The sequence below is a fragment of the Meles meles genome, chromosome 3, assembly GCF_922984935.1.
Source record: "Meles meles chromosome 3, mMelMel3.1 paternal haplotype, whole genome shotgun sequence".
Taxonomy (NCBI): Eukaryota; Metazoa; Chordata; class Mammalia; order Carnivora; family Mustelidae; genus Meles; species Meles meles.
In genome coordinates, this window is record NC_060068.1 from 154429155 (window position 1) to 154442740 (window position 13586).

A 13586-nucleotide genomic window follows, 5' to 3' on the forward strand; every position below is an offset into this window, starting at 1 on the left:
TAAATTGGAGCAGGGGTACTGGGACACTCTTGGGCAGGCAGTAGGCAATGAAGGTCTGCAGTCTATGGCCAGTGACTAGCATGAGCCCATGGCAGCAAGTTTCCCGTGCTGCCCAGCTGGGATCGCACACGCCCAGAGCCATGTCGGTGAAAGTGGACCACCTATGGCACCAGGTCATGATCAACCAGTTCATGCTGGCTGTAGGCTGCACTGCCAACCAGGTGAACAGCTGCAACAGGTGCTAGAGAGTGCACTGGCAGCTAGAGACTACCCTGAGTGATTTTTTTCCAAGAAATCACCATTCCCAACAGCTACCATCACCGCCCGATGATGTGCACCCCCAGCAAAACACCTGCCATGCCACCCAACTTTCCTGATGCACTGGCCATGTTCCCCAAGCTACACGCCTCTGAGGGCCTTCAGAGCAGCAACATCCCCATGACTGCTGTGGTCTCCTCCTCTCCTGCAAACTTCAGTCCCTTCTGGGCCTGGCCCCACCAAGCCACCAGGCCATCTGGATACCACTCCCTCCACTACCCACAGCCAACATGGTCCCTGGGAGCACAGTAGAGGGGCACCTGGCAGAAATCCATGGCTGGGATGGATGGCCACAGATGAAACTGGTTGCAGCCAGGCACTGGGCTGGAGCTGGGGGGCAGTCATGGTCATGGGAACACAGGAGGGCCAAGTTGAGGGGAGCTAGGTTGAGTGGGGGTTTCCTAAAGACCGCACTACATGATTTTATAAAAGAATTTGGGGGAGGTAGGGGTGAGGGAATAGTCAACTTCCTGAGCCATGTGGGTCCTTTAAAGAGTTTCTCTTCAGGCAAGTTTTTTTCTCTTTTTAGTATATAACTATAATATATATGACTAAATAAGTATAACTAATCTATGTGAGAATGGGCTAGCTGACTGAGGTATTGGGGTCAACAGAGAATATCCTCCCAAAGGATCCTCCCCTTGGGCCAGCACTCCTTCCTTCACCCCCTGTCCCAGGACAGGTGCTTGGAAGCCAGGTGGTGTGATCTTGTAGTCACAAGGTGTCCTCTCAAAGATCATGCCTTCTGGAATCAGAAGAGGACTACCATGGATCCATTCCAAGGAGTTATACAGCAGGGGCTCCCAGAAGTACCCAGCAGCTTAAGGTGTGGAGGCCTCCTTGCCATCACAAGCTCTCTGCACCCCAATTTAGTGGCTGGCTCCTCAGTGGCCTTGCAGCTCCCTGCCTCTCCTGGTATCAGCAGCTTCCAGCTAGATGTGCAGGGCTTGGGCAGAACTAAAGAGCCAGCTTGGGTCTCAAGCTTGCCTCACAGGAATCCTGATTCTCCACGGCCACCCTGCCTCTCTCACTGTGTGTCCTACCTGAGTGAATGACAGAGTGGAGAGCTTGCCTTTGGATTTAGTTCCTAAATCAATTATCTCACCAATAATCTCATCAATAATTTCTCAGTGAGAAATTTTAATTGAAAAACTTTAAAGAGACTTTTCTTTTCTAAAAAAAAATGGAGCAGGAATACAGCTTAACCATTCTGTGACTGTTTTACACACATACTTGGGTTAAACAAACACAGAAGTGATGATTGGTGGGAACCAGGGTTCTCACTGTTAGGAAGTGAAGGTTTCCAAGGAGGAGGAAGGCTGGAATGAACCAATGTATACTAGCTTCGAGGCAGAGACATGGGTATGAACTCCCGTTTACCTCAACATGGATGCAAATGGATAAAGAAACAATTTTATAGATCCAGCACACACACAAGTGTGCATACATGCATTCAATTCCCAGCTCTGTCAGCTGAGAAGCCTAGAAGGAACAATAAGCACACCAAGAACCTAGATCCTGTTTTTAGATACCGCTGTCCTAATGAATATGAGTGACTCTAGCACTGGGGCAGGGACAATACAAGATGAGTTCGGAGCACCTAATAGTACCAAAAAGTAAAAAGTACTCAAAAAAAAGAAAAAAGAAAAAAAAAGGAGGCATATCAAAGAAAGACTCAGAGAAGCCAAATTGTAAGAGCTCCCAATGACTACAGCTGAAACAGTCTTAGCAACAAAATAAATAACATTGTATTGGCTTATAACCCAAGATATAAAAAAAATATCAAGTAGTCAATACAGAATTCCAAGTAGTTTATGTAAACACTACCCCCACCAAGAGATGGAGCTTAATTTTTCTACTCTTCCAAATGTGAGCAGCATTCACTGACTTACTTCCAAAGAACAGCAAACGGAAAGGGGAGAAAAAGTAACTTTATAGCTGAGAAACCTTAAAAACATGATAGCATGTACCCTGCTATGTGATAAGAAGGGCACTTCACCTCTGTGATATTCATCCCCCAAGACCCACAGGCCCAGTCTAACCAGAGAAAAACATCATAAAAAAACAAATCAAGAAAAATTCTACAAAACACCTGACCAGGACCCCTCAAAACTGGCAAGGTCAGGAAAACAAGGAAAGACTGAGAAGGCATCATAAACTAGAGAAGACTAAACAGACATGAACACTAAGTGTAAGGTGTATATCTTGGAAGGCCTATCAGTGGAAAAACAGTGAAATGCAAATACAGTTTGGAGTTTGGTTCATAGTAATGGACCAATGTTGGTTTACTTGCCATAAATATACCATGCTAAATGTAAGATATTAACAACAGAGGAAACTGAGTTAGGGGTATGCCTGAACCTTAGATGATCTTTGCAGTTTTTCTATAAATTAAAAAAAATATATTCTGAAGTTAAAGTTTACTAAAATTTTGAAATGGAAATATCAATATGATCTTGTCACTTAAATACACACAAACACACCCCTATATTTCCTACCTCCTTCCACTGAGAAGGTCAAGAAGGAATGATATCCCACTATTAATGAGCAGGTATAACATTCAGATTTGGTCTCTAAATACCATTTCCACAGTTTAAAAAAAAAAAAAAGATCTCCATGGGCAAATGCTGATTCTAGGGCCTGGAAAGGAAAGTACCAGGAAGCTTACATCATGTTATGCCAGAAAGTAAGTAAGCTTTCATAAAGTATAATGAGTACATGTCAAAACTACATAGTAATCAGGGACTCCCCTGGCCAAATCTGGGACAATTTAAACATCAAAAAGAATAATGAGTACAACTGACTGGAACACATGAAAATTTTAAAGTCATAAATCCTGCCACTCAAAAAGGAAAAAGAAAAAAAAAAAAACACCACCCCCAATAACAGCAGCAACTCATTTATCACCACCTACCCGTGAACTAAAAATGGGTAGTTAAATAACCAAATATTTATCTTGCCTTCACAGTAGAACTGTATTTTAGCGTAACTGAATAACATCAATTAATATGGAAAAGTTCTCTTAGAAGAATGTCAACAAATAAATGTAGATGAAATAACAGAATTTAGGAAATTGAGGAAATCACAAACTTAACAACCCTCAATGAGATAACTGACTCAGATATGAATAATCAATGGATGCTAAACTTACTAAGTGAAGCAATGATGAGAATCTAGATATTTCCACGCTACCAAATCTCTCTCCATAAAGTTCTTGCCTATCTCAAGTATATAATATAGTATTAACTTTACAATGGAAGAATCAGATGTCACCAACTTAATCCAGGGATCAATCTTAATTGCAAGTCACAAATAGCAACAACCAGACAATATATGCGACTTGAAGTGATTCATTAGAGATTATGATCAAGCCTTCAGATCTTTTTTTTTTCTTTCCAAGCCTTCAAATCTTTAACAGGAAATACTGGAGACAAATAAGTTAAATGATACCGTAAAGAAACAATTAGAAAATTCAGGGAAGAAGAACCTTATGAAGCACAACCTACTTATTTATTAAAGTCATGGGAAAGAAAATGGTTTGGAAGGAAAACTTCTCCTAGATTAAAAGATATGTAAGAGAGGTACACAATAAATGTGATATGTACTACTTGATTGGATCCATGTTTGACAAACCAGCATTAAAACACATTTTGAGAGCAAACTGGGGAAATTTAAATATGGGATGATACTGTAATGAGCACCGGGTATTATACGCAAATAATGAATCAAGGAACGCTACATCAAAAACTAATGATGTACTGTGTGGTGACTAACATAACACAATAAAAAAAAATGACTGTAAAAAGAGAAATATTAAGAAATTCTAAATAGAGGCACCTGGGTGGCTCAGTTGGTTAAGCAACTGCCTTTGGCTCAGGTCATGATCCCAGAGTCCTGTGATCAAGCCCCGTATCAGGCTCCTTGGTTGGCAGGGAGCTTGCTTCTCCCTCTCCCTCTGCCTGCTACTCCGTAAGCTTGTGCCTTCTCCCCGCCTCTCTCTCTGTCAAGTAACTAAACAAAATTTTTTTTTAAATTTTTTTAAAAAGAAATTCTAAATAATTTTGTTAGGATAATTGGAGCTATATTTACATAGGGAAATGTCTATATTTTTGAAAGATTCATGCTGAATATTTCAAAGTGAAAGCTATGTATGTCTTTACTTTTAAATACTTCAAAAACCGGGGCGCCTGGGTGGCTCAGTGTGTTAAGCCGCTGCCTTCAGCTCAGGTCATGATCTCAGGTCCTGGGATCGAGTCCCGCATCGGGCTCTCTGCTCGGCAGGGAGTCTGCTTCCCTCTCTCTCTCTCTGCCTGCCTCTCTATCTACCTGTGATCTCTCTCTGTCAAATAAATAAAAAAAATCTTTAAAATAAATAAATAAATAAATACTTCAAAAATTACAAAAATGAAGCAAATACAAAAAATGTTTTTAACTGTTACATCTAGGTAAAGGGTAAAAGGGTAAGAGGCTAGCCCTCTATTTTTCTCTCTGTTTGAAATTTTTCGCCATAAAAAGTGAATTACAGATGGATGCATAAATAGGTATAAAATTAAGGTGCGGTGCCTAGGCAGCTTGGTCAATTAGGCGGCTGCCTTCGGTTCAGGTCATGATTCCAGGGTGCTGGGATCGAGCACCACGTGAGGCTCCCTGCTCAGCAGACAGCCTGCTTCCTCCTCTCCCTCTGCCTGCTACTTTGCCTACCTGTGCTTTCTCTCTCTCTGTCAAATAAATAAAATCTTTTAAAAAAATAAGTATTAAGTAAAAAATATATATATTGTCATAAAAAGTACCATCATTTATTTGGGGGGCAAATGATGGCAAAGTTACACAGTTCTCATGATTTAAAATAGTAACATTCATATAATGTTTGCAGTACTAGAGTTTACATTAATCTTGTACAGAATGTCAAGAATTCTGTTTATTCCTGTCTTCCCTTTGATAGCTCACTATTATATATAGGATGCAACAATTTAATTATGGAAGAGAAAATAAGCTCATTCTTGGGTTTTTCTGCATTTTCAGTTACAACAGCATAGCAAATGACACAGTTTAGTAATAGAGCACTGCCTTGAGACTCATGAGACGTAAGTCTATTCAGAGCTGATCATTAATAGAGTACAGAACAATCCTGAACAAGCAAGTTCACAGTTGTGAAAGTAGAAGGAAAACATAATCCTTAATCAAGAGACCATCACATGCGAATAAAAGATATGACCTCATATTTTAAATACTTTTTTTTAAGATTTTATTTATTTATTTGACACAGAGAGAGATCACTAGTAGGCAGAGAGGCCGGGGGGGGGGCGGGGCGGGAAGCAGGCTCTCTGCTGAGCAGAGACTCCCTGATGTGGGGCTCAATCCCAGGACCCTGAGATCATGATCTGAGCCTAAGGTAGAGGCTTAACCACTGAGCCACCCAGGCGTCCCTTAAATACATTTTTTTAAAAAGTCATCACACTAACTCAAGATATCAGGTTACTATTTCAAATAATGAGAGCTTTATTAAATACAGCCATCATAAATAAATAAACAATAAACAAACAAACAAATAAATAAATAGAGCCATCATTGGAGATAACCTGTTTTTAAATTTTTTTTTCCTTTCCATATGATCAGAGATCTGCTATGTTCACTTAGGGAATTCTCAAATCTTTACTAAAGATAGCTTAAAAGTTAGGACTTCGAAATTTGCCAATCAGTACGATTTGTACAAAAATGTTTAGATAAAACTTTCAGGTTATTTTGCTAGATAACTAGCTGCCAGAGAAATCTGAGATCTCAGATCCAATTCTTAGCCACATACAGACATTTATTATCTAAGTATTTATTAGCAAGAAAGCAAAAGCAATGGGGCGCCTGGGTGGCTCAGTGGGTTAAGCCGCTGCCTTCGGCTCAGGTCATGATCTCAGGGTCCTGGGATGGAGTCCCGCATCGGGCTCTCTGCTCAGCGGAGAGCCTGCTTCCCTTCCTCTCTCTCTGCCTGCCTCTCTTGTGATTTCTCTCTATCAAATAAATAAATAAAATCTTTAAAAAAAAAAAAAAAAAGAAAGAAAGCAAAAGCAATTCATCTGACCTGTTCTGCAGGATTAAGAAAAATCCCAGCTCTCTAGTCTTTCGTTTACTCCAACCACCACTTTCATGAAAGAGTCACTGAAAGCAAACTCCCAATAGCCCAGAAATAGGAACTTTAACCATATAGTTGACACAACCCAGTTTACAGGCAGATATTAGGGTTAGCAAAAACCATCATCCCAAGAGTTCAAGTTTAAGGCAAACTAGATTCTTCTTTTTTTTTAAGATTTTATTTATTTCTTTGACATAGAGAGACAGGGAGAGAGGGAACACAAGCAGGGGGAGTGGGAGAGGGAGAAGCAGGCTTCCCACTGAGCACAGAGTGATCTGGAACTACACCCCAGGACCCTGGGATCATGACCTGAGCCTAAGGCAGACGCTTAACAACAACCACCCAGGTGCCCCAGGCAAACTAGATTCTTTTTTTTTTTTTTAATTTTTTAATTTTTTAAAGGTTTTATTTATTTATTTGACAGAGAGAGATCACAAGTAGGCAGAGAGGCAGGCAGAGAGAGAGGGGGAAGCAGGCTCCCTGCTGAGCAGAGAACCCGATGTGGGGCTCAATCCCAGGACCCTGAGATCAGGACCTGAACCGAAAGCAGAGGCTTTAACCCACTGAGCCACCCACGTGCCCCGGCAAACTAGATTCTTAAGCCCCTTCATGCAAGAGCAGAAAATTGGGTCTAAGTAATTTCAGCTAATTCACATATCTTGAATATCTATGTTTAGTCAGTAAGAGCTCATTTCCAACATACATTATACAAGTTAACAAGATATCAGTTTCATCAATAAAAATCTATTTTTGATATCTAATATACTAAAAGATAAGACATGGTCAAAATCAGAAATAAGAGGGTGGCTTATGGTAGCAACATGCAAAGCCCCTTCTGATATAATGCTAGTTGACCATACCTGCACAGTGTGGCACTGACGAGCACCTGGGTTATCGGCTTCACATATGTCGTACACATACACATGACATTACACAGTATTTACTGGAGTATTAAATACAAATATTTTTTACCAAACAAAAAAAGACTGAAAACAACTTTAAAATGTAAATTAACGTCAAAGTGAAGGAAAGAAACTTAAGGTACATTTCTTTCCCTCATATGGCCATATAAATGTAGCATATTTTGGTACAGAGCATTACAGATGGAATTCAAACGATGACAGCACTCTGTCTTCAAATATGAAGGTATTAAGTTGTGTAATACGTACCATTCACAGGGCTGAAGGGATCGAAATGCCTTAAAAGAAGCATCCATTCCAGCAAAATCCCAAAATTTAACATCATAGTCATACCCTCCAGTCACCAAACGGGCACCTGAGGGATCCAGACCCAAAGCAGAAACCTGGTTTTAAAAAAAAACAAAAAAATTAACTGGAGAAAATCTAGTTATAGTCTATGATAACCTCCATTTCCTTTCTCTAACCCTACCTCCTATATTATAGGCATTGGAAGTACAACCCACCAGCTATTATTACTTCTAAAAAGTACGACTGGATAGCATCTTCTCTATTATTTGACTTTGTTATTACGACTATTACCTCTTTTGAAATAAAGAAAAAATATTTTAATTTAATGTAATTGCCAGCTTTGTCCCAACTTATCTACCAAACCTCATAAATAAATCAGCTTTTTCAATAAACAATTCTGAGAAAACCTTTTGAGATATTTTAATTACCAACAGAAGACCACACGAATCTAAAATTACCAAAATGAGAAAATGCCAACAGGAATGTTAAGAAATCTATTTAATGAAGTAGGACAGAGTAGAAATTATTTTCTTGTGTATATGGCTGAATGACTTGATATAATCACCTTAAACAATTATTTTTAAAGCTGAATTTATAAGTGACTAACTACATTATAATACCACCTTTTTACATTGGCTCCGTAAAATATCTGCCTTCCCTGTGAATTTTCCTAGATCCAATGCACATGTGAACACCCACTGGTAACTCACTATTCTTAAGCAGGGAGTCCCTGGATCTACTGCCCTCTCAGAAGGAAAAAAAATACATTAGAAATAGTTAATGAGACTACCATACAAATGAAATACTAAAAGGATCAAAGTTTTATATAAAGGAAGCAACTATAAATCAGTTCTTTGAACAGAATTGAAATGTTATTAATGTTAGAATTACTCTAATTAAAACCAGGTACTTAAAAAATAATTTTACTCATTTCTATCTGTAAACATTGATTTCAATGTAAGAGAATTATATATAATTATATATATTATATATAATTAATTATATATAAATATAATTAATGACTTATATGTTTAAGTTAGATAGGTACTACTCGAAATGTGTTAAAGAAAGCATACAAATGAGAACTAAGTCATTTTTTAATGCCTGAACAACTGTATGTCTTAAAACCTAAAACGATGAAAAATAAAAATGAACAGTAGCTTTTGAAGGTTAGGAAGTGACTTCTACTACTTACTACCAGCTACAAACTTACTTGCGTCTATGCCCACTCTATCCTTCCACTCTCCTGTTACAATTAAAGAGATGTCTTCCTCCTTATATGACTAACTGCGTCAGTGTTCATTCCATTACAATACAATTTGAAAATGCAAATTCGTTTGTGGCTTGTCTATTCTATGCCCGTCCTCCCCTCAAGGGTGTAAGCTCCACTTCCTCCCTCCGACTGCCAGCACCAAGCAGTAGGGGCAGACACCTATGGTGAGGATAGAACTGATGACTAGCCGGAGGCATCTCCTTGAGTCCTCCTTGTGGAAGGGGAAAGGGCTGTTTGGAGCCAGCAGCTTCCAACTTCCAGAGAGTCACTGGTCTGCCTTCAGCTCAGGTCATAATCTCAGGATGATCTCGGGATCCTAAGATGGAGACCTGTGGAGGACTCCCCACTTAGCGAGGAGTCCGCTTCTCCCTCTTCCTTTGCTCCTCCCCAACTCCATGTGTGGTCTTCTCTCTCTAATAATTAAATAAAACCTTTTTTAAAAAAAAAAACAAAACCAAAGGAAGCTTTAATTGATTTTTTTAATGTGCAAAACAAGTGGACACTACATTTTCAATTATAATTCTTTAGAAGATAAAATTCAATTAAAAAAATAGAAATACTTAAAAGATGTAAAACTCATGAACACTTCTGGTTGTAAAAATCTCTGAACTAAATGACAGGGAAGTTTCTGTTTAAGTACAGTCTACAGTTCCTTTCCTAATTTACTTAAAAACATGAAAATTGGGAAAATTCTGTCACATATTCAGAACAAAAATACCAGAAGTCTGATTTAACAAAAAGTAGACATAAGATCACAATTCAGAAGGAAACAGTTTCCTAAAGCAGCAGATCTCAGATTTCAAGCCACTTTACAATCTTTAAATCTATTGAGGACCCCAAAAAACATTTGTTTACGTGAGCTATATGTATCAAAATTTACCACAGTAAAACTATAAACTAAGCCATTTTAAAACATTTATTGTTCACTTCATTTGAAACAATGATAAACCCACTATACCTTAACAAATATTTTTATGAAAAAGGTATTTTCAAAAGCAAAAAATCTGGCAAGAATAATTTCACATTTTCTCTATTAATTCTATCATTGGCATCATTTCTGGGTCTATTTCTATGGACTGACATTTTCCTCATTATGGGATGTATTTTCCTACTTCTTTACATATTAGACATCTAGAAAAAGGCAGTTTCATTGAAAAGAGAAAGCAAGATAATTTTATTCTTTCATTTATGAGGTTTCATTCATTCAACTCCTACTTTTTCAATGGCTTTACAATGAAATGATTTCATGTTATAACTCAAAATTTTACAGTCGTAATCTTTAAATAACATTAATATAACAATGCAAAAACAGAATCTGTAAGTTTAAGTAATCATGATAATGATCTTAAAGCAATACAGTAACTATTTTATGTTCCTTTCTTATCTCAATGTTCATCTAAAAAACAAACTCGGACCTTTTACTGATAGAGAAATAAAGCTAAGGGCAATAAGAAATTTTCCCACACCATAAAAAGGAAAACTGTGTTTTAGTTTCATTTCTTTTTTTCACTTGTAATGTTCCTCTATCAAAGAACAAGGTTTCAAAGCCAGCAATAACAATAAATGTTGCTATTTTAAATGAAACGGAACAGTTATTTTGATTGAATAGAAATGTCATCTTTCTGTTTCTTTAATGCCTGTAGCTTCTGTGTTATCAGTTCATTGTGCAATTAGTCTTAATACAAACGTATCATGGATTTACTTTTCCGTGAGAGCCTTGTTACTGAAAGAATTAAATTTTTGAAACTTACTGTTTTAGTGCCATGTTTTAGAGTTATTTCATGTGAGTCAGGGATCTTTTGGACAGGATTCTGAAAAAAGAAAATTCCATGACATCAATGAGTATCCAACATATGGGGGGACTACATGTCACATTCACAGGAAATAGAATTTTTAAAAATTGCATCACTAGATTTTTACACAAAGCTTTAATAAAAGGAAACAAAATTTGTGAGAGTATCTTATTTCTGCACTTCTAGGTAGATGACAATTGTTGAGCTGGTCATGAATGTACCTCAAATCTCAAAAAAGATAAGCCTAAGAAACTTTTTAGGTTGTATGGAACCATAAGCCCTCTCAACATCCAAATATTTAAAGTCCTCTTTTCACTGAAAAAAATGGGCCTAACTTAAAGTGCTTAATTATATAAAATAAAATAAAATCTGTACAGGGTAGATATATACCTTTTAACCCTTAAAAGTTTAAAAAACAAAACACTGCTGCTAAAAATGGCACAAATAAGGAGCCGAGTCATTCAATGATTCATTGATTCAATAAGCATGTGTTAAAGTGAGATTATTCCAGATACTAGGTATCATCAGACATAGCCTGTACCATTCCCCCTTCTAAGAACCATGTGGTCTAGGTGGGGAGATCAATCACTCTAATGCAATATAAGAAATGCTGTGACAGGCAGGAGGTATGAGCAGGATAACCAAGGGAGAGAAAAGATGGATGCATAAATCAGACATAAGGAATCACAGTGATCATGTGAATATGAAGTTTCATTGTTTAGTCAAGTTGCCATTATCCAAGAGTCGGGTAATCATACTAAAATTCTAGGGCCATTACAAATTTATGTGAGGATCATCCTGCAATCTACTTAACTGGATATGTGCAATCTAATAGACTTCGGTTCCTGTCTCCCCTCGTTCTTTAGCATCCTTGATGAATCAATCAATCACTAGTTTTATCTCATCATAAACTTGTCCCCTGCTAAGGCTCTTTCTTCCTGGCACATAAACTACAGCGCTTGCCATATTAGACACACATACACACACAGCAATCTCCCCTATATTTACTAATATATCATTACCTTTTCCTTTGCAATCAAGCTTCCTTACACAAGTTTTCACTCAAGTGTCTCTGCTTCCTATCACCCTTCTACCTCTACCATTCTGGCACTTGTCCTTTTATTCCTAATGCCCAACACAGTCCTTGGCACTTAAGAGATTCACAGTAAATACCTCTTGAATAAACAAGTCGCTATAAAGTCAGAACTTAACGTGCACAACTGACCTTTCAACAGCATGGCAACTACTTAACTATTTCCTCCTTCTTGAAATTGTTCTTTCCTGGCAGGAAGCAGCCTAGACAAGAAGCCAGAAAAGCTAGGGGTTTTATTTCTATGATTTTTTTTAAGGTTGAACATTCTTTTTAACATTTTCTTTTATTTATTTAATTTTTTAAAGCTCTTGTTTCCTTTGCCTTTGGAGACATATCTTGAAAGAAGTTGCTGTGGCTGATATCGAAGAGGTTACTGCCTATGTTCTCCTCTAGGATTCTGATGGATTCCTGTCTCACATTGAGGTCTTTCATCCATTTCGAGTTTATCTTTGTGTACGGTGTAAGAGAATGGTCAAGTTTCATTCTTCTACATACAGCTGTCCAGTTTTCCCAGCACCATTCATTGAAGAGACTGTCTTTTTTCCACTGTATCTTTTTTCCTGTTTTGTCGAAGACTATTTGACCATAGAGTTGAGGGTCCATATCTGGGCTCTCTACTCTTTTCCACTGGTCTATGTGTCTGTTCTTATGCCAGTACCACGCTGTCTTGGTGATCACAGCTTTGTAGTAAATCTTGAAATCAGGTAACGTGATGCCGCCAGTTTTGTTTTTGTTTTTCAACATTTCCTTAGCAATTCAGGGTCTCTTCTGATTCCATACAAATTTTAGGATTATTTGCTCCAGCTCTTTGAAAAATACTGATGGAATTTTGATCGGAATGGCATTAAAAGTATAGATTGCTCTAGGCAGTATAGACATTTTAACAATGTTTATTCTTCCGATCCAAGAGCATGGAATGGTCGTCCATCTTTTTGTGTCTTCTTCAATTTCTTTCATGAGTGTTCTGTAGTTCCTCGAGTACAGATCCTTTACCTCTTTGGTTAGGTTTATTCCCAGGTATCTTATGGTTCTTGGTGCTATAGTAAATGGAATCGATTCTCTAATTTCCCTTTCTGTATTTTCATTGTTAGCGTATAAGAAAGCCACTGATTTCTGTACATTGACTTTGTATAAAGTTCTACACCCAAAGTTGGTCTTGAATTCACAACCACAAGATCAAGAGTCATGTGCTCTGACTGAGCCAGCCAGATGCCAGAGAAAACTAGGTTTTTTAAATCTAGCCCTGCCACTCAATAACCCTGTCATAACTGCAAAAGAGTTATGGCTCTATTTCCTCATTTATATATAAAAGATAATAGCACCTGCCTTTTAGGTTACTGTGAGGTAAGTGGTTTAAGCCTTATAATGCAGCATTCATCACAAAGTAGGTGCTCAATAAATGACAGCCACCATTTATTCTAAGGCTTACCTCCTATCTCTCCAGTCATATCATCTTAGTCTATTTCCAGGCTTCTCTTCCTCCTTAACTGGCTAATTCCTACTCATCTTTTAAGACTCAATTCAGATATGACCTGCTCCTGGAAGCATTTCTCAACATTTCAAACTCGGTTAAATGACCCTTCCATGTACTCCCATGTCTCAGTTAAGGAGACAACCCCTCCTTATCTCGATCCAGAATTTACCAAAATCCATTGTAATTTTTGCCCTCTCTCCCTCCCCACCACTCCGTAACCAAATTGCAAGATGGACACTTGTCAAAGGTTTTGTATATCTATTATTATCTCTGGCTCCCTAATCCACAAAACAGGTGGTGAAT

The 13586-nt window shown here is 37.9% G+C and overlaps 1 protein-coding gene and 1 pseudogene across 1 annotated transcript in view; one reads left to right on the forward strand and one right to left on the reverse strand.

The window, feature by feature from the left end:
• The window catches only part of WDR70 (WD repeat domain 70), a 322684-nt gene that overhangs the window by 252170 nt on the left and 56928 nt on the right, over positions 1-13586 (reverse strand). The window contains exons 6-7 of the mRNA XM_046000609.1: positions 10675-10734; positions 7612-7745 (exon numbers count right to left, since the gene is read on the reverse strand). Coding sequence (XP_045856565.1) covers positions 7612-7745; positions 10675-10734 — 194 coding nt within the window. The remainder of the gene's footprint in view (positions 1-7611; positions 7746-10674; positions 10735-13586) is intronic.
• LOC123938860 lies at positions 141-618 on the forward strand (annotated as a pseudogene).